The following is a 20,331-nucleotide window of genomic DNA, read 5'->3' on the forward strand; positions in this document are numbered from 1 at the left end:
CATTTCTGCCATCTAGAGGGGACGTTTCCCCATTGCAAATTCATCCCTCAAAACATAAAGAAACCCCCCCGATTCGGGGGGTGGGAAAAAAATCACAGTCCATCACTCGCAGGAAGAGCCTGGCCGCAGCGATTCACACCGTCAGGACGGGGAAAGCCAGACGCTGTGAAGCAGGTACACCCCCAGAAAAAATTGGGGGAGCATTTTCCTGGTCGTTTAACCGAAGCTAGAACCTCGCACCATGAAACTTATGACAACAGGAAAGGAGGATTTCGCAGTATAATCTATAAAAAGATATATTTACAACACCCAAACAGAGGCAAATGATAAAAATAATCACCAACTCTCGTCTTTCTAAATGGAAGCGAGGTACTAAAAGGGTTGCCCAAGGTCTGGTTCTGCTTACTGGTGTCCACAACGTGGAGCTTGATAAGTGAGGATGGAGCTGGATGGAGAGGGACTGCAGGTGTGCTGGAGCAGAGCAGCTGGGTAAACTGGAGAGGCGGGATATGAAGAGGATGAAACCCAAGAGCTGAGTTTAAGGTACAACCATGCCCTGGTAAGATGTGGTTTTGGTGAGAAAGTATGACAGCCTGGCATTGCACGGTCCAGCCGTTCGCGGTCTGCACGGTGCCAGCTTGATCTGGGTTCGGTTTGGGGGCAGACGGCTGGAAGCCACCACCTGCAGGATGGCGGCTCCGCGGGACTCGCCACTTCTCGAAGGTCAAACGCAAACCGCCTGCGTCCTCCAGGGCAATGGGCTCTGGGACAAGCGACCCTTGCCAGCGGCTGTGCCGCACGCCTCTTCGCGGCAACCGTTCCTTCCCTGCAGCCCAAAACCAGGTTAACCACCTGGAGGTAACCAGATGCGACACTGGTCGTCTCTCTGGTGAAGGTCGGGGTGCTCTGAGCACAGGGGCTCAGTGAGGAACCAAGCCCTCCAAGGAGGCTCAGGATACGACCTGGCTGGAGGGACCAAAGGGCTCAGAAGTTACACGAAAGCATCAACGTTAAGGCTGAAGAAAGCTGGGGAAGTGAAGTACAAAGCGTCCTCCCCCAGGCCCCGTCAGGCAAAGCTCCCCACGTCTCAAGTGGAGAGCAGTACGAGGGACAGTGGCTAGATCAAACGGATCCCTCCTAGGGAAAGGGATTTATTGCTGTCCTCAAGCACGTCATCCAGAAAGGCTGCCCAGCTTGGGAAGGAAATCTTTTCTCCCCCAACTTGTAGGTATAAGAGCATCTGAAGATCTACCTGCACCTAAACTCAAGTGGAACAACACGTACATGTGAATTACAACATTGCTGCCAGGATGGCAGAAAGGAGGAGAAGCTCGCGGTACTTTTCCCCCAGAAAAAAAAGGACAGCGGAGAGATCACATCCTGCAACCATTGCCTTCTCTCGGCTTATTGAACAAACCCCTCTGTTCAGACGGACTGCGGTTAGAGCAGTCGAGCCGTGCCTGCGTGCTGCTCTGCCGCAGCGACACAACAAAACACCGCAGAGGCCGACAGGCACAGACGGTGGGAAACGCCTGGAGGAGCTGTAGCCAGGTCTGCAAAAGGAAGCAGGAACCAGAGGGAGCAAGAGGATGCCAACACTTGGGACATCGGGTGCCAGTAAAGATGGGAACCCCTCTGTCTGCAGGTGGAGGTGTGGGGGGGTCACATCAAAGTAGCTCCCCTCCTGTGAGCGGCATTAGCTGGGCACACGTACCTCCACGAATATTGCAGCGGGATCCTAAGCCGCGTGCCGGGGCCGCAGCTGCCCAGACAGCTCCTCTACAGCCTCGCAGAACGGCTCTGCCCTTCGGCGGTGGATGCCGCGCAATCGCTTCCCAAGCATCCGCCCGAGGTACCGACCCGGGAGAGCCCACGCCGAGCGCGTGGCGAACAGAAACACAAGCGGGACCGGGTTTCGTTTTCTTTCCTTTTAATAGAAACATCCTAGAGTAACTTGGGAGGAGGATCAGCCTAAAGGGAATGTCTCTCGGAATAAAACGGTGTGACGTGCTTCGGGAATGATGTGCAAAGTTAAAACGTCCAAGCAGGGTCAGCTCAGGACTTCCTGGATTCTTGGGTCTTCTTGATTTCCTGCAAGGAGATCAGGAAAACAACTGAGCATCTGCCGCTCTTTGGGAACAACTCAGTTTCACAGCTCTGGAGACCACGAGCGATCACCTCCTCAGACCAGCTCCACAGCACCACAGGACCAAGCCCGGAGTTTACGCAGGAGTCTTTAGGGACAAGGCAAGGTTTGACTTAGAGGCTCTTCAAAAATAGCACACCCCTTCCACGCTGTCCAGGGATGTATGCTTATTTTGCCCCTAACCCAGTATCGCGCCGGATCCATTTCCCACTCTTAGGCCGCTGATCCATCATCACTCATACGCGACCTGTGCTCAACTGTGTCACTCAGCAGCTCAAAACACATCAAGTGCGGGCATGAGGTCACATTTCTGTGGCTGCCTAGGGACAGGCCCTCACCTGCTCAGCCTAAACGTCATGCCAGCCCGGGGAGCGGGGCAGAAAAGCCCCCAACAACTCACCTCCAGGAGTGCCTCCTTCAGTTCGGAATAGGCTTTTTCTAAATCATCATTAATAATGACCAAGTCAAACAGGCCAGGCTCTTTACCTAGGGAAGAAGGTGAGGACAGAGGAGTTAGAGGAGAACATGTTCCTTCTCTGTGTCATCTCTCGTGCATGACCCGACCTCCTGTGGCATTTTAATAATATTATTTCAGCCACTGATCATGCGCTTCTCTGCCAACGGCCCACAAGGAACTGCAGCGGGAAACGACGCAGCATGGCGCTCAGATCAGACTCAGCTAACGTCCAAGCCCTGCCAGCACTCCTTGGAGAACGTTCACGCAAAAACCAGCTCCTAAATCACCAGCACATCCCCTCTCCCTGCACACATCACTCGAAGGCCCCTGGACTTACTGAGTTCCAAATCTACGCGGGCTGCAGTCAAACGCTTCAGTAAACTGTCTTCCGTCTCAGTCTTTCGGTCACGTAGTCTTTTTTCCTAAATCCAATGACAAACATATTAAAGAAACGCGTGTTCCAAATGCCACATGCAGAACCCACCACCCACCCCACAAGCCGGTGCCTTCTGCCATTTGCTACCGCCGGTGACCGCGGGCACGTGTGGTAACACTCTGCAAAGGGTGAGGGGCCTCATCCACAGCCCAGAGCAAACCAGTGGCCAAGCTGGGTGTGGGCTCAAGATCTCCTCCCCAGAGCTCAGGTTACCAGTCTCTTTCCCGCCCCCTGTATTTATTTGTTTTTTTGCAGGTGCTGCTGGGAGATGAGATCTCTCTGCTGGGCTCTGGCATCTGGTGCTGTTGGCTTCCTCCTCCACAAACTCAACGAGAAACAGAGACTGCCTGATCTGCTGAGAGCAAGAGGGGAGAGCCAAGAGTCACGGGCTTCTCTGCCCTGCGCTCCTTGCATGGCTTCAGCAAGTTGCATATATGTGTCTGCATCCCTCCCTGAACCACGACAGCGATTTCACTTCTCCCGGAGGCACACTACGATATTATATAGGGCCCCATAAGACCAGAGGGGTATAGGATTTCTGGTGCTGCAGAGAACCAGCCTCTCTCGGTTTAAGTTTAGTATCTGGAGGCAAGCCTCAGCACAAAAGTCTCCTTCTCTCTCCAGCATAAGCACAACTAATGCCTTTCAAGGCTGGCCACGCTGCAACAGGGTCTATAACCTGCACCAACGCAGGCAAACACGCTGAGGTGTGGAAGCTGTACAGGAGGGACTCAAAAAACAGGGCACAGGAAGATTTATCCTTGGGAACTAGGGGTTGGGGAGTTAGACCGGGCAGAGGTAACAGTGTGCTCAGAAACACCCTCCCACCCTATTCTACGGCACTTAAAAACCATACAGATGAATCAAAGAGGGGGGAACCCCCATCGCTTCAGAGCAAGAGGCTGATTACCTCTAACTGCCTAACGGCAAAGGAAGGCGGTCGCTCACCAAGATGTCTATGGACGGAGGCTGCACGGAGATGTAGATGGGGTTCAGGTCCGTCCTCTTGATGTTCTTCACGCCCTGGATGTCGATGTCAAGGACGCAGATCTGGCTCTGGGCCTGAACAGCCTGCACTGCACCTTTACTGGGGACAGAGCAAAGAGGGAAGGGGTCAGAGAGTCCAGCCATAGCAGTGGGGGTTTGGAGCGTCCCCCTCCAGCAGCAGGTCTTCACCTCACAGGGCTCCCCTGTGCCCCAGTTGTGGCAGGAGAGAAAAGAGAGCCTGCTCTGCTCTTGCTAAACAGTTTCTCCTTCCCCAAGTGTCCTCTGGGTCGCTGGGGTGGAGCAGCGACCTGCTGTCTCCTGCTAGAGAGGTTGGCAAAACCACGATGGAAAAGTGTGGAAATGGATAATGTGCGACTACCCCACGAGCAGTGTGGATCAGGTATGGTCCTTAAAGCTCCTGCCTTCGACAAACACAGGAGCAACCTTCACCAAAGAGCAAAAACACTGAGACCTTTCCTTCTCCAGAGAGCCACCCATTTCTGTACCCATGCGCTCTCCCGAAGGACGCTTGATGGAGATGGATGCTCCTGCCTGGGTCGCAAGATGCACAATTAAGAAAATATTTTTTAAGTGGTGGTTCTCGTATGTCGTTAAAGACGGTATCTCTTCCCCAACACGGGGGAATTGCCTCGAGCTTGTTCCTGAACACCTACAATTCTCCCTTGAAAAGCAGCAACGCCAACCCTCTCCTGGCGCACTGGAGGTACCTGGACTAGTTACTGGGTAGCAGCCCTCTTGGGAGACTTTTCAGTCAGTATTTGCACAGTGCTGGGCACAGGTTCTTCTTCGAGCCAGGGCTCCGTGGCATGATGGACAGTGCGGAGAAAAGCCCTGCCAGGAGCTCAGAGGCGGCACTGCAGGTTTTGAGGTCGTGAAGTCGGAAGGTCATGCAATGGAAGCAGAGATTAAGAGAAAACACTGCCCTACAGCCAGCCTCCAACTTGCTCGATTCCCTGCCCATACCCAGGGCACCATTTTGGACCTCACCTTGTCACCCTGCACCACCAAGGTTTGCACCCTGATGCCTTCTGCAAAGACCTGCTGAAAACAGACTCCCTTAAACAAATGCTCTTGTGTTGTCCTACGCCCCAGGAAAGGGGAGTCACAGCTCCAGCGAAACAGGATTCGGGACCCCCAGCCCTCCTCCCACACCTCTCACCAGCCCCGCTCCTGGCTGTGCCAGCTGGAGAAGACAGGGTGCACAGAGGGAAAGCACCCACGGGTGTCACGCAGCAGCTGCTTGCGGCCACTGCGCTGCTGTTGGCAGGGTGTGAGCAGAGGAAGATGTCACAGCGCAGACGGAGAGTCCCGAACCCACGGGTACCACAGCTACACGACAGCTCGCTGCAAACACAGCCGGAGAGGACAGAGGCAGCGCGAGCAGAAGGTGCCTCTCGGAGGAATAGGGAGCAGAGCCGAGATGGGGAAAGCTGTAAAGACTTCTGGGAGCCCGCAAGCCCAGAAAAGCCCCGGCAAAAAGAGATGAGCAACGGAGCAGCCCGACGCAGCGACGCTGCGAGCTCCTCAGGCCGGACGGTGGGGAAGAGCAGGCAGACAGGCAGCCTCGGGGTCCCGCAGCTGGTCCGGTCAGTGCAGCAGGGTCTGCTGCCTGCAGAGACACCGCCGTGATGGGGTCACGCAGGAGGATGGAGGTGGCTGGTGACTCTCCTCCTGACCTGGGAGTCCCACAGCACAGGTCACAAACCCCAACAGGAAGGAGAAAACTGAAGCGAAGCTGCGAGACCAGCACTGTGTCCTACACAAATACAGAAGTTCGCTGCCTTGCCTGGGTGGGCAGCAGCGAGAGCCCAGATCTGAGCGCCATCCACCGCAAATCCACAAAAACTCCCCAAAATGGCTTGGTTTGCCTTGTGAAAGCCGCAGGCTTCATCTGGTGTCACCAGGTATCAACTGACTCCCGCTACAACCGATCGACAAAGAGCCAGCAGCTCTGAGTCCCGAGGAAGAGACCCCATGCCTGCACTCTAGATTTCAGCCTCTAATTTAAGGCGGCTTCAAAGAAATTCTGGTTTCTGTGGGCAGGACTCAGTGCCATCCCACAGACGGGGCCCTTTCAGGGCTCTTAAATTAAGGAATTAATTTTTAGTTATTCATTATTATTAGCTGATGAGATTTAGGGAGCAGAAAGGATTGGCGAAAACTTCAACTATTCCGATAAGTGTGAGGGGCTCTCTCCATTTTATCACACATCTGATTAGAAACATCCTTAGGCACTTGTAGAAGAAACACAGGCTTGGAGAGTTTCTGTATTTATTTTGTTTGCAAACTGGTCTTTATTGCTGAGATGGTTTGGGTTAATTTCAGCCTCCCACCCTGCATGCCCACCACCACAAGGCAGAGCACAGGCAGCGTGAATATGCGAAGGGGGCCAAAGATGAAAGTTGAGGGCCAGGGAGAAAAGCACCTCAGAAACAAACCCAAGCACCCCATTTAATTTGGTTAAAGTATCAAATTCCTGCAAATTTCAAGGAAACTGGCTGAGGAGAGGTATATTCTCAGCACCCACCCCGAAGAAAAGGCACCAAAATCAACTCCGCCTACGTATCAGGCATCAGAAAGCAGCCGTCTCCTCCACGCTGCGGCCGGCTGCATTAAGCTGGACACGCGTGACGGAAGGAAGCCTGTCCTACGCAGGATGAAGCCAGGGATTAAGGAGCTTGAACTCAGTTTCTCCTTGGTGCTGGGTATTTGGAAGATGAGCTGTCAGGTTTCGCTTCTCTTCCCAAACCAGTGCCACTGGAAGTATCAAGGCCAGGGCAGGGGATTGTCCTTCTCCGTCAGCCTCAGAGGGAGCGTGGCCAGAGCCCCGCGAGGCTGCCCTTAGCTGGGGCGAGAGCAGCGACGCCTGCGCATGTCACATCAAAACAGCGACGTTACTGAAATGCAAAATCACCAACCGTTCCCTCAGAGCTGTACACCTACAGCACGTTCGGTCTGGGGGCCTTATGTTGGCACCTCCCATAAGGAAACCATCCTCAGAAGCTAACTTTGCCATCTCCAAAAAAATCTTCAAAAAAGCACATTCAGCTCTTTAAGAAATGTAAGTCATCCTGAAAAGCACTTCAGGCAAATTTCTTTAATGCAACTCATTAAATATCTCAGGAAACATTCAACTTTCCTCCTTAGCAGGTCCTTCACTATACTGCCACAATTTTCTCACAATAATTACATAGGATACGTGACTTCTAATTAACATTGCAGCTTGATGTTTTATTGATCATCAGCTCCAACGCCCAGGGCAACGCTATTTTAAAATCCACCTAACTCTTTAACCCCAGTCGAGGGTGCCACGCAATTTACCTATTCGTAAGCAGCCGCTTTACCAAAGCGGCACTTATTTCACAGCAGCCAATACAGCTATCATCGCTTCTGCTCCTGAATTCGTCGTATTCAGACCATTAGGTAACGCAGGGATAATGAGAGGAAGTCTCCATTCTGCCCACTATTCTCTGCAAGCACTTGGAAAATATTAAGGAGCATAAATAGTCTGTGAAAAATCACCCCTGTGCAAGAAAAGTATTAAGCATATGAATTACTTCAGCAGCTCTCAAACACTGGAAGCTATAGAGACTCTCAGAACGCAACGATGATTTAATTATGATGAGCTAACTCCCTGCAAGAGTTAATTTTGCCGTCTTAATAAAGCTGACAAGGACCCCGCTATCAAAACGAAAGGCTTTGCTTATGGCAAGAATCTGCCTGTTTGGGGGAAAACAGTGTCGCTAAGTTAAAATATTTTTCCCTTCACCATCATCTCCGCTCCCGGCACCAGCTGGTTCAGCAGCGACAGCGTCTGAACTGCGTACCTCGTCCCGTACATATTTCCGGAGAACTCCGCGTGCTCAATGAATTCACCGGCATCAATTTCTTTCTGCATTTCCTCTCTGGTCACAAAGTGGTAATCTGGATAGGGAAAACAGGAAAAATAGCCAGAAATTAACAGCTTTGAAGGTAAAGTTCATGGTCAAAACGACACCCGTGGGTGCTTAGTGCGGGAAGGCCCTTAAAATCTGCTTTGGACGACGTTGGCAGACTGCAGATATCTACTTCCTAATTACTGTATAGCAGCATCCCCTCTCCACACCGATTGCCCAGGCACTTGGCTCAAAATGTTTTGGAGCTTTCTGTGTGGCCAGACATGCTGCTGTACCGCCTTTTTCGTACCCTTTCCCCTTTCTGGTGCAGTGGGAAACTCCCCCCGGCTCCCCACAGGTGTGGAACACATTACAGCAGGACTGCCAAGGCCCTTAATTTGAAAGCATTTATGATTAAAGACTAGAATGGGACGAGAGAGAGGGAGGGAGATAAAAGGGAACATCAAAACCAAACGAACTAAAAAGGAATGTTTCTCTCTCTTTCGTTAAAATTCCTCCCTTTCCCTTCAGAGTGAAAACTGCCGTCGGAAATTAAGTGCAAACCTCGTTTGATTCTTTCCGAAATATGCAAACAAACCAGAAAATAGAAAAGCAGCTGGCCAGCTGCACGCTAGCTATCAATACAGATAAAGGCATCTCATGAAGCAGCTGCATTTTCCAAAGCAGCGCGCATTTGAGGTACCTCACCAGAGCTACCTGGCACTTCGGAAAACCAAGCCGCTCCGTGACCAAGTACGGACCAGGGCGCTTAAACCGAGAGCCCCGCTTTGAAAACCTCGGCCAGCGAGTCGCGGAGACGGCGTCCAGAAAAGAAAACTGGCAGCACATGCTCTGCCTCTGTTAACGTTTCACCGCTTAATTCAATTTTGGTTTTGTTCTGCCAAGTCCATCCCTCTTCGTTATCTTCTCTCCCACACAGGGCACGTGCTGCAGAACAGTGGTAAACGGCTACGGTCTCATTGCCACCGAGATAAAGAACAGAAGCGTGTGTATGTATGCGTATTTATATACACATGTGCATACACACTCTCAAATATATCATCACTGAACGTCTGCCTAAGGAAATGCACCCTATAAACACAAATGTAGAACTAACTTATCCGCTAGTGGGGATTCATGCATGCGCTTCACCTAAAAACTTAAAAGTTGTCAGAGGAATTATTTGCCGAGTCCGACGAGACAGGCCCAACTGCAACACACTCACCTTTGCCGTTTACTTCCCCGGGTCTTGGCTGCCTTGTGGTATCTGTAAGCAAAACACAGCCTTGGAAATTCTGTAGATCACCCAAGGAAGTAATAGCATCGAAGAAATAAAAACACGTACGCAGCAGATTAACCCGATCACGTAGAAAGCTGATCCCCTATTTAAAATGATCAAAGCTTCTGGAATCAGCTAGTGTAACACACAACGACACGCAGGACTGGCCTTTAATCGAAGAATCCTAGATTATCTGAAACCAATCAATTAAGACTGTTATGGGGCTGAGCGGTCTTAAGTGCAGGACTTACCAGGCTGGGCTTAGTTTTCAGCTCTGCTACAGCCTTCTGCGTAATCCTAGACACGTTATTCGGACCTCCGCCTCAGTTCAGGGGAATTAGCGGTGCCCTACTTCGCAGAGTCATCTTCATTGTAAAAGATCATGCAGCACCCACACAGGTGCTTAAAATAGCCAGATTTAACAAATATGAGCAAAGTCCTGCACGAGGCGGGTGAATAAACCAGACAGCCTTTGAAGCCTGTTGGAAGTTGTTCAAACCAGTATTATTTTAAGCACGTGCTCTGGAAACCAAAAAGGAGCTGATGGTCATCGTGGAGGGCAACGCCGATTATTTTATTTAGGACCGGCAGGAGTTAACCTCACGCAGTAAGGCTCTGATCACCTGTAAGTTTTTACAAAGCGCCACCTGCCAAGGTCTAAGTGGCCTATGGAGATTTAGGAAAAAAATATCTACCAAGAGGCAACCTCGGGGAAAATGCTAAGTTTTAGTTTGGACTGAGATGAGAGATTCAGCTGAATCAAGAGCGTAAGATGAAACACACGAAAGGAAAGGTAACTTTAAGGTTTTTTTTCATCTCCAGGAACATTAAATTTTTAAACATCCAGTATTTGCTCTTTCATGGTGGGACGAATCCGAATCTCACAGATCTCAAAGCAAGGATTTTACCTGCAGGATCCAAAGCATTAGGACAGTAAAAAAAAAAATATTTGGTAGCGCACTTAAAAACACCTTGCAGAGCTCCAGGGAAAGTCAGGCAAATGAGCTGCGGACACAGCCCACCCTCCGAGGGTAACCTTTACGGTGTCATTCAAGAAAAAGGAAACAAAATTAGCGTCGCAACAGGCAAGCTGCCCGAAGGAAATTCCCTGCACTTACTCTGTGGTGGACGCAGGAGGACCTCAGCACAGCCTGCAGGCAGGCGTGAGCGGATCGAGCCGGCCGGCCAGGGGTTATTTTCACATTACAGGGAACCATCCCAGGTAGGGAAAAAAAAAAAAGGACCCTTGGCCAGCACTTAGTGACCGACGTAGAAAAAGTCAACAAACCACCAGAGCAATGGCAGGAGGAGGAACGTACGCAGGTGATGGGGCGAACTGTTTCACTGACCGACCCAGTAACGAGATGGGCTTCACGAAAACTCTTTGATTTTAAACCTGAGTCTGGTGTGCAGCCCCTGGGCTGTTAAAATCCCCATCGGCTCCCGCAGGTGGACGGAAAGAATTGGCTTTTGAAGCAGAGGTGGTGGTGGGGATTTTGTTACTTTCAGAGTCAAGAATCACTCAGAAAAAAATCTCGTCACCTCTCCGAGCTGTGTTTAGAGGTGTGGGGAGTCACCAGACCTGGAAAGGGTGCTAGTCCAGACTCATCTTAGACTTGCCACTCAATACCAGTAGCAAAAGGCATCCTGACTTATTTAAACATCCCGAAGAGCCCACAGACAGACTAGGACACAGGCAAGCCATGGAAGCCCGTTATTTGGGGTATGAATACAACTACAGAAGCAGGCTCTGGGCTAGCGGCCCTGAACTCCTCCACTGCCCTTCCCCAGAGACATACGGATACTCACGGGAGACGCTGAAGCCGAAGATGTTATCGTAATCTTTAAGCAATTTCTTTAGCAAAGTGCTCTTCCCTGCACCCGATGGGCCACTCAGAACCACTGGCCTCGGTCCCTGCATAGCTAGAGACAGAAAAATACGTGTCTGGTTAGAAACACCCATGAAAAAACACAGCTATGGATTCCAAGTGGTGTTTGGCCCCACAAAACAGCATCTATCCTTTACCCTCGGACACAAGTTTCTGCAGGCAAATCTGAAATGAGGAGAAATCACAAGCCTAGAGCTGATAGGAAGTAACTGAGAGTGCAAGAAGTACCGGGGAAATTTAAAGAACTATTAAATTCGCAAACTGGCTGCAGACAGCGGGAGCTGCCACCTCTCTACTGCTGCAAAAGATCCGGGCTGGGAGCCCTGAGGACTCGGGTATCGTTTTGGAAAGCAGACAACGGAGGCTACAAGCAACGCAGCAGGACAGCTTCACCTTGCTTTGCCGTCGGCCCTAATTCTTACCTGGGGAACAAATACCTCGGACAAATAAAGGACATGTATCACTGCAGCGTGAACACTCGTTCTCAAGGGACTGAGGTTAAACTCATAGGACATAACCCAAAGGAGGAGGAAACTGGGCTCCACCTGCCACTAAACCGGGATAATTCAAGCTAGCTCTGTTCTCTGTCACCAGGGCTGGGTCCCTCTGGGATTTCCCCAAATCCTAGGGAAAACTTTCTCTAACAGGAGGAAAATGCTGTCTGTACGTGGTGGCATCTGGAAACATCATGGGACATCCACACCCACTGGGCAACGCCAGCTTAATACTCGTCCTTACTGACAGAAGTATAGTCACAGCCGCCTCCCTCTGACGGGGAGAGGCCTCAAGGAGCGTTTGCAGGAGATGCTGGCAAGAAAAAAGGGCAGAAATCAGCCAGCGTTACACACAGGCAGCTCCGAGCGAGGGATGGGATGCCCGTGGGATCGCCACGCCTCCTGTGTTGCCCATTTACATCCCAACAAGTACAAACTACGAGCCCACGATGGACAGTTAAATGCTTCCTATCAGTCCTGGGATAAATACCCGCACGCAAAGCCTTTACCATAAGCAGACAACGTACTGAAGCCTAGACCCAGAAGCCCAGCATGGAAATAAACCCCAAAGCCTTGCAACAGCGGTCTGAACAAAGGTGTGATCTGGGACACGAGCATGCTCTGGGATTTATTTCCATACTTCCTGGAGCACTAACTCCAGCTCAAGGTGTCTCATGGCAAGAAAGAAGGGTTCAGTTCCCGGTACAGGAAAAAAAAAGGCAGCCTGGGGCCACACAGACCTTTCTGCAGTTGTTTCTTCAGCCAGAAAGAAAAAACTGGGTGTTTTCATGTGCCTGCCTCTCTGGGGAGGAAGAAAGGTTAATTATCAACACGTGAATAAAGAAGAAAATCCTGTACGACAGCGCAGGGGGTACCGCTGGGGACCCTCATCCATCAACAGCAATTCAGCAGCTTCTAAACCAGAGGTGATGACGACAGCGGGACAAATCAAACAAGCCCGTTTTTCCTATTTAAAAACAATTAGTTTCTGCAAGCAGTTAAAGCCCCTGGAAATGCATTTTTCTAACCCCATCGGCTGGGTGTGGCCTCAGGAGCAATCAGCCGACAGACAGCATAATGCCCTTCCGTTTTAAATTAGATCGTAGCAATGTCACCCTGACCTTACAAATCACTTTTTCAACAGCCTTAAGCCAAATGCCGTCTCTTACAAAGTCGGCCGCGGATCATGCAGCAGGCTAATCCAGCCACGCTGCCTCCCTGACCCCAGCCTGCATGAGCTGGATACCTCCTTATCCCTAAATCCCTCCTGCACAGCTCTGCGATCGCGCAGACACCTAGCAGGCAGCACTACAGCTAGCAAGCGATACGAGTTTTCCCTCCGTTCCCCGAGGATGCTTCGTACTTGTCTGACCAGAGTTTATCCAAGCCTGCACGAAAGGACGGGGTGTTAATACACAAAGTTTAAGTAGATGCCAGCAGCAGCTAACGTGGGCGTAAAACCACCCATGTTCAATCACCATCCAAAAGGAAACTGTCTTTTTTTGTTGGTTTGTTTGTTTTTTGCTGTTAGTGTCCTCCAGGTGCCGCAGCCCCAGAGACCCAGCAGGATCAGCCATTCTCCGGGGACCTCAGGGGACCGGTCCCATGGCACGTGCACGGCCACGCTGCTGGATTAGGCTCCATCATCCAAAAAACACAATGAGGCTGAACCAACTCTCGGAAGTCCTTCTGGGGACCTGTCCTACCTTTCCCTTAGCCCTTGAGCTTTGATAACTTCCAGATAACACAGGTTTTGCCTAAATGTTCAATACCGAAAGAGGAAAGCACGCCTTCCTGCACCTTCTCACCGGTGAAATGCTATTCAGCGCTCGCAGCAAGGAAGCAGAGGGGCCCTTGCCGAGTTGTCCAAAGCATCTCCCTCTCTTCTGCCCCTGCCAGTTCCTCTCACCCACATAAATAAAAATGGGTGAGCCCCGACCATTGCTCGTGAAACTCTCCAGAAGAGAAAGAGGAGCTACACGAAGTTCATCGCCCTCCAGTCATCCCGGCGCACTTCGCAACACGGCTGTTCCCGAACCACGCTCCTTCATCGCGCGCCGGCTTCCTCGGCCGCCACTGAAAGCCCCCGCACGTGACATTCGGACGCCAGCGTGGACTCTGTCCGGGCGTTTCACAGCTTCCCCTCCACCGCGATCCGGCTGTGCCAACAAGAACTGCTCCGGACACACAAGTCCCGGTCCCTGCCTGCAGATCCCAGCCAGGACGCTCACATCCCAGCTAGAGGGAAAAGAGCTTTCCTCTCTCCCCCCTCAAAATTTCATCCGCCCTTTAGCAGGCACCGATAGGAAAAGGGGAATTTAAAGCTGCCCAAATCACCTACAATCATTTCATTCAACCCCAGACAAACTGGGGAGGGGTAAGAGGAATGGGCAGAGCGCTGGCTGGGAGCGGGCTCCAACGCATCCTTACCTTTTGCTTTTACTCCCTTTCAGGCAAGGTATAAAGTCCAGCTCCTCGCAGCAGCCACAGGCTCGCAATACGAGCGAGCCGGCAGAAAGCTGGGCTATTTGTGAGCTGCTTAAAGCCTTAATTACCGAGCTGCAATTTTAAGATGGCCAATGAAAACCACTCACCGGTCTTTAATCTTCTCTTGCGGTTTATTCGTCGCTCCCTGCTCTGCCGGCTGGTAAGGCTGCAGTCAAACCACTGCTAACGGGCTGACGGGTGCCGGCACGTGCCGGCCTGGCGCTTCGGCAAACAGCAAAACCGTCCCCGTCTCTGCACGAAACCTCACGGATCGCGCGTCCCCCGCAGTCACCAACGTAAACGCAGACGGGGAAGAGCTGCTCTCCGTGGGTCAGAGGGAGGTGTGGTACCTCCCGGGCGAGACCGCCGGCTCGTTCAGGTTGGAGGGGGCCTCACGAGGTCTCCAGCCCACCCTCCTTCTCAAACGTAGCGTGCCTTTGGCTGGTGAGCAAGCGGTGATGCCCACGGACGCCAAGAACAGATGGGCTCTTAGACAGCATCGCTGCACGTCAGGCATAAAACCCAGGCTGTGAAGCTGCTACGCTCACATTACGCACCCAACAGCTGTGTGGTTGAGGCAACTCCTCTAGAAAATCACTCAGTCTTGGTTGAAAATCACTCAGTCTTGGTTGAAAATCACTCAGTCTTGGTTTTCGCCAGGATTTCACCTTCTGCAGGCAACGCTCCTCTTCGTTTGGACTGAAGTCTGTTGCCTCCGGCCACTGCTTCGCCCCAGGTCAACAATTAGGCTACTCGTCCACCACGAAGGCGCCAGGGAAACTCCTTCTCTTGCCCACGCAGATCCGAACCCAAGCCTCCAAACAGCACGTCCCAGCACCCCCATGGTGGGACCCTGCAGGGTCTGTGCCACCCTCTCTGTCTGCTGGTGCTGGTGGCGCTTCTCTGCCTGAAAGAGCACTGGTGGGGCGGCAGGGGAAGATGGAGACGCTCTCCTTTACCTTACTCCCTTTTTTCCCCCAGAATACTCAGAACCGCAGTGAGAAAAGACACACGTCTTGCCATTGCAGGTCTCGCTTCTTTGGGAAATGGGCTAAGAAGAAACCAAGAGACTTGCGGGTGCTTCCCCTTGCCTCCCTCCAAATGCATCCCTTCGCTTTTGCTGGAGATCGGCAGAGGAAAACAAGATGTAATTTAGAGGGGTGGGGGCGGGGGGAAGACATTTCCACTGCCAGATGAAGGGGCTGGGCCTTCGTGGGTGGCAGACGGCAAACACCCGGCTGGCAAACTGGGAATCTGTGCCAGCCCAGAGGAAAAACAGCTCCCACGGAGCATTTTTGGAAGGCGCCCACCACCCGGCACGGCGTGGGATTTTTGGGGGGCAGCTGCTCGGGGACGGGGAGGCGAAGGATGAAGACGTCCTGGGAGGGTGAACGGAAGAGACGATCTCTGCCTCGAGACGTGAGCAGCGCAGGCGTGGGAGCGGGTGCCCTCTCCTCCACCATCAGATTCGGTTAAACACGCGCCCCGACCCCGAGAAATCGCTCGTAACGACGAGCCAGTCTGCACACCACTACTACTGCCCCTCACCGGGCTTCTCCGCTTCCCCAGCCCCGTCAAACACAGCTCCTCTCCCTCCGGCAGCCTGAAGCCCTCAAAAACCACAAGTAAAGTGCCAGAAAACCCCCGAGAAACCAGATCTGGTGGATACAGGGCTTTTTAAGTCTCCTGTTTGGTTCCCAGCCCAGTGAGACATCCGCGCATCGCATTTTCAAGCTGTTTGCAGCAGTAACATTACAGGTACATATTTGTTTTGAGCAGAAGCTCGATTTTTTTTTTCCCCCCTTTGCTCAGATTTTTGGCATTTTCAGAGCAACCGATCTGCAAATATCTAGCACGGAGGGTCTCTCACCTCCGCCGGGTTACTCCTAAAACGGTTTTGGATCCAGCCTAACCACCACGCGTCACCAAAACCACAGCGGGCTGGAGTCGATCAGCAAGAGAGCGGCACGGCTATTTAATAGAGACCCTCATATTTGGGGAGGTGCCACACCTGGGACTGAGGACAAACGGCCACCTAGACCCCGCTGGGCTGCAAAAAGATGAGGCGGTCACCGAAGGAGGACGCAGGAGGTTGTCACTAGGGCGAGGAACGTTTCTCGGTCTGCTCCCGCCTGCTGATCTCGCCCTGGGTTTTAACTGGGAGGTGGCAACGCAACCAGTAAAGCAAAAGACAGACATCACAAGGGTCAAACAGAACTAATGCTGATTAGCAGAGAGACTTTAAGCAGAAGGCAAAGCCCCCTGACAGAGTAGAAAAGGAGATTAAAGGACAGTTTCCCTGGAGCCCCAAGAAAGGTCTCCCAGATCACGATTCTAATCCCATTCCCTATTTTTAGCAGGTTCGTTACAAAGCTGCAACTCCCACCTTTCTAAGTTTTGGGACACCTTCTGAAAATCCGGCCCAGCTGCAGCAACACAAGCAGCGTTTCACTCTGAGAGCAGGCAAACGCTCGGCATCTCGATGTCTGCGAGGAGCCCTAAGGGCAGGACGTCCCCTCGGCCGGTCAGATGGCACCGGCTGCTCCAACGGCCACAGCCCTGGACCCACGCTCGTTCAGTCGGGGAACGGGTAGGGCTTCATCTGCAGCTTCCCAGCACGCAGAGACGGCGGAGGACAGCTGGGCTGGGAGGTCCTGCCCCGACAGCCAGCGGGTTGCTTAAATAAATACTGCAAATAAATAAATTTGCAGTACTGAACCAGGAGCAGAGCATCCCCACGGCAGTACCCAGAGCTGGTGGGGCCACTCAGCCACCTTTTTCCTGGAAGCAATCATCTACAAAGCGCTAACTAGTCCTTCCCTCCACTGGCTGCACCGATTCGCGTCGCTCGCTCCGCAGGGAGCAATGATGCAGCAGGAGGAACGAGAATCGCTTGCTCAAGGTCACTGCGGAAACCACCTCGGTCCAGGCCACAGGTGAGGCCAAGAGTCACTCCAGGACCTGGTCCTGCTGCGGAACTGGACCAGTTTAACCAACCAACTGGTTCGAGCCACTCCACCCAGCGGAGAAGGTCTGCAGAGGCGAAGCTCGGACGGGTGCGGTTTTGCCATCCGCTCCCCCCTCACGTATGTTGTGTTTCAGCGCACGGAGCGTTGTTTCTGGATGCCTGAAGGGTGCTTACCCCGCGACCCCCGTCTCATAGAATCATAGAATCATTGAGGTAGGAAAAGACCTCTAAGATCATTAAGTCCAACCGTCAACCCAACACCACCATGCCCACTAAACCATGTCCCTCAGCGCCTCATCTACACGTCTTTTAAATACCTCCAGGGATGGGGACTCAACCACTTCCCTGGGCAGCCTGTTCCAATGTTTAACCACTCTTTCAGTAAAGACATTTTTCCTCACGTCCAATCTAAACCTCCCCTGGCGCAACTTGAGGCCATTTCCTCTCGTCCTGTCGCTTGTTCCTTGGGAGAAGAGACCGACCCCCACCTCGCTACAACCTCCTGTCAGGTGGTTGTAGAGAGCGATGAGGTCTCCCCTCAGCCTCCTTTTCTCCAGGCTAAACAACCCCAGTTCCCTCAGCCGCTCCTCATCAGACTTGTTCTCCAGACCCCTCACCAGCCTCGTTGCCCTTCTCTGGACACGCTCCAGCACCTCAATGTCCTTCTTGTAGTGAGGGGCCCAAAACTGAACACAGTATTCGAGGTGCGGCCTCACCAGGGCCGAGTACAGGGGCACGATCACTTCCCTACTCCTGCTGGCCACACTATTGCTGATACAGGCCAGGATGCCATTGGCCTTCTTGGCCGCCTGGGCACACTGCCGGCTCATGTTCAGCCGGCTGTCGACCAGCACCCCCAGGTCCTTTTCCGCCAGGCAGCTTTCCAGCCACTCTTCCCCAAGCCTGTAGCGCTGCACGGGGTTGTTGTGGCCCAAGTGCAGGACCCGGCACTCGGCCTGGTTGAATCTCGCCTCGCCGTCTCGCACCGCACCCACAAAACCCGACCCGCTCAGCGTGCAAATCCCCGTCCGGCTTATCGAACCGGGGAGGGGGACACGGACGGACACCTCAGAGCCACCCCCAGGCAGCGCAGCGATGGGGACCCGGTGCGGCTGGAGGGACGGGGACAACGCCAGCCCGGCGGGGCGGGGCGGGGCGGGGGGGGGGTGTGCGTGGTTCAAGCCTGTCCCGCCGCCCGCACCCACGGCGGACAGAGCGGCACACGCAGCCACTCGGCGGGGCGACGGGGGAAGCTCAGCATCCCCCGCCCGGCTAGGGGCCGGTCCCCCTCCGCCGGGACCAGCGCCCCGGGCCCGGCTGGGCCCCCCCACCCCACCTCAGCCCAGGACCCTTAGCGAGGGGCTCAGCGCCCCGGAGGACGGCGCCGTCGCCCCGGGGCCGGCTGGGCCTCTCCGCCGCCTCCACCCCCCGCCCCCCCCCCGGCCGGGCCGGGCCCCTCAGAGGCGGGCGGGGGCCCGGCCCCCCCGGACGGGCCCCCCCGCGCTCACCCGCCGCCCGGGCGATGGCGCCGCGCAGCCGCCGCCAGCTCATGGCGGGGTGGGGGAGGGGGGGGGGGGGGGGGTCGGTCCCGGCAGCCCCCGCGCCGCCGCCACGCGCCCTGACGTATAGGCGGGGGGGGGGGGAGGGGGGGCGAGAGGAGCGCCGCGCGCCGGTCACGTGAGCGGCGGGGCAGACCACGAGCGCGGGCCGGACGGGGGTGGGGGGGGATTCGAGAGCGGCGCAGCGAGGGGGGGCGCCGGGACCGAGCGGTACCGGGGGGGGGGGGGGGAACCGCGGTCCTGGGGGGCGCCTGGGGCTGAACCATGATGGCGGCCGGGGGGGGGGGGTACACGATGGGGGGGGGGGGGGGGGGCTGCACGGTGACGGGGACACGGGGCTGCCGCCGCCCCGCCCGCCCCAGGAGAGCTCCTTGTCCCCCAGGGTGTCCCCGGGAGGCCGCCGGGCCTGCCGCTCCCGCTGCCGGGCGGGGGGGGGGGCTACGCGGAGGATCCGGCCTCGCCTCGCCTGGACCGGGATGGCGGCCGCCGGCCGGGCGCTGCGGTGAGCACGGCGGGGCTGGGCTTCGGGGCGGGGGGTTCGCGTCCTCCGCCGCGGCCGACCGTGGGGTCCCCTCCGCCTTCCCAGCAGCGCCCTGCGCCTCCGCGCCGTCCCCGGGCCGCCGCTCGCCGCCTCCAGCCGCAGCAACTCCAACCGCGCCTCCGTCTCCCACCTCCACCGGCAGCTCTACGGCCGGCTCTACCCCGTCCTCCTGGTCAAGACCGACGGCTCCACCGTCCGCCTGCGCTACAGAGAGCCGAGGAGGATCCTCATGGTAAGGCGGGAGGCGGGCGGGGATGGGGGGGGGGGACGGGGACGAGGCGAGGCCCCGGAGGGCTTCACGCCGTCCCCCTCAGCTGCCCCTGGACAGCAGCACGCTGCCCGAGGCCGAGCGCAGGGCCCGGCTGCGGAGGCAGTTCCCCGGCAGGCCGAAGGCCGAGACGGAGGAGACCTTCGAGGGCATCGACCTGGGCGCCTACAAGCGGTTCTGGAAGAAGTAGCGAGGCTCTGAAATAAAATCTAAATAAAAAATAAAAAAGGCCGGAGAGGAGCCGTCCTGGTGCCGGTTTTGGGTTGGTTTTGTTTTATTTTATTTTTTTTGGCCTCGGTTCGTGACCGGGGTGGCGCCGCCGGCAGCTCCGCGGCTCCCCCGCTCCCCCCCACCGCTCGGCGGCGCGGTGGTATCGCCCGCCTCGCAGACACCCCCTTCCACTCACCCCCCCCCACCGGTGAGCGCGGTGGTAGCGGCCGGGGCGGGGTGGGAGGGCGCGCGGGCCCCGCGGCCGGGAGCGGCGCGCGAGGTGCGTGCTGGGGGGGGGGGGGGGGGGGAGCCGGGGAGGGGGGAGCGTGTGTGGCCCCGCGGTTTGCAGCCGCCCCCCCCCCCCCCCCCGCGGTGCCTTGTGTGCAGCTCCTGGGCGTGCAGCGACCCCCCCGGGCGTGCGTTCACACACCCCCGGGCCGTACAAACCCCCCCCCCCCCCCGGGCCGTTCAATGCCCCCCTAGGCTGTGCGGTCCCCGTCCCGTCCCCGTTCCCCCCCCACCCCCCCCCAGGCCGTGCACCCCCCCCCCGCCTCTGGGTTGTGCAATTCCCCCCCCCCCCGTTCCAGGCTGTGTCACATCTCCGGGCCTTCGGTTACCCCACGGGGGGGGGGGGGGGAGGGGGGCACATTTGCCGCCCCCCCCCCCCCCCCCAAGGGTGGAGCGGGGCGGGGGGGGGGCGCCAAACCCGGGGCT

The 20,331-nt window shown here is 55.3% G+C and overlaps 2 protein-coding genes across 6 annotated transcripts; one reads left to right on the top strand and one right to left on the bottom strand.

The window, feature by feature from the left end:
* Positions 1 to 1,913: 1,913 nt before the first annotated feature.
* On the bottom strand, positions 1,914 to 18,592 carry GUK1 (guanylate kinase 1). 4 transcript variants are annotated; one of them, XM_076332070.1, is made up of 8 exons: positions 18,548 to 18,592; positions 11,011 to 11,124; positions 9,148 to 9,189; positions 7,875 to 7,971; positions 3,988 to 4,126; positions 2,941 to 3,025; positions 2,547 to 2,632; positions 1,914 to 2,091 (listed from the first exon to the last, which is right to left on the bottom strand). In XM_076332070.1, the coding sequence occupies exons 1-8, from the start codon at positions 18,588 to 18,590 to the stop codon at positions 2,056 to 2,058; spliced, it is 642 nt and encodes a 213-aa protein (XP_076188185.1). In that variant the 5' UTR covers positions 18,591 to 18,592; the 3' UTR covers positions 1,914 to 2,055. The 4 variants fall into 4 exon arrangements, with proteins under 4 accessions (XP_076188185.1, XP_076188187.1, XP_076188186.1 ...); XM_076332072.1 differs by lacking the exon at positions 18,548 to 18,592 and adding an exon at positions 16,458 to 17,292; XM_076332071.1 differs by lacking the exon at positions 18,548 to 18,592 and adding an exon at positions 14,179 to 16,446.
* A 449-nt stretch (positions 18,593 to 19,041) lies between these two features.
* MRPL55 (mitochondrial ribosomal protein L55) lies at positions 19,042 to 19,658 on the top strand. 2 transcript variants are annotated; one of them, XM_076332076.1, is made up of 3 exons: positions 19,042 to 19,100; positions 19,188 to 19,371; positions 19,454 to 19,658. In XM_076332076.1, exons 1-3 carry the CDS (start codon positions 19,075 to 19,077, stop codon positions 19,595 to 19,597), a joined length of 354 nt encoding a protein of 117 aa, XP_076188191.1. In that variant the 5' UTR covers positions 19,042 to 19,074; the 3' UTR covers positions 19,598 to 19,658. The 2 variants fall into 2 exon arrangements, with proteins under 2 accessions (XP_076188191.1, XP_076188190.1); XM_076332075.1 differs by having other exon boundaries at positions 19,060 to 19,100; positions 19,185 to 19,371.
* Positions 19,659 to 20,331: the final 673 nt, after the last annotated feature.

This window comes from Aptenodytes patagonicus, chromosome 2 (assembly GCF_965638725.1).
Source record: "Aptenodytes patagonicus chromosome 2, bAptPat1.pri.cur, whole genome shotgun sequence".
NCBI classification, from domain to species: Eukaryota; Metazoa; Chordata; class Aves; order Sphenisciformes; family Spheniscidae; genus Aptenodytes; species Aptenodytes patagonicus.

Excerpts from the sequence above, each read along its gene's own strand:
- GUK1 (XM_076332070.1), bottom strand. The coding sequence starts at position 18,590 with ATGAGCTGGCGGCGGCTGCGCGGCGCCATCGCCCGGGCGGCGG. Across the intron at positions 9,190-11,010 it reads CTTCGGCTTCAGCGTCTCCC|ATACCACAAGGCAGCCAAGA; the intron begins GTGAGTATCCGT and ends TTTTGCTTACAG. Across the intron at positions 4,127-7,874 it reads GGAAATATGTACGGGACGAG|TAAAGGTGCAGTGCAGGCTG; the intron begins GTACGCAGTTCA and ends CTCTGTCCCCAG.
- MRPL55 (XM_076332075.1), top strand. The coding sequence starts at position 19,075 with ATGGCGGCCGCCGGCCGGGCGCTGCG. Across the intron at positions 19,101-19,184 it reads GCCGCCGGCCGGGCGCTGCG|CAGCGCCCTGCGCCTCCGCG; the intron begins GTGAGCACGGCG and ends CCGCCTTCCCAG. Across the intron at positions 19,372-19,453 it reads AGCCGAGGAGGATCCTCATG|CTGCCCCTGGACAGCAGCAC; the intron begins GTAAGGCGGGAG and ends CGTCCCCCTCAG.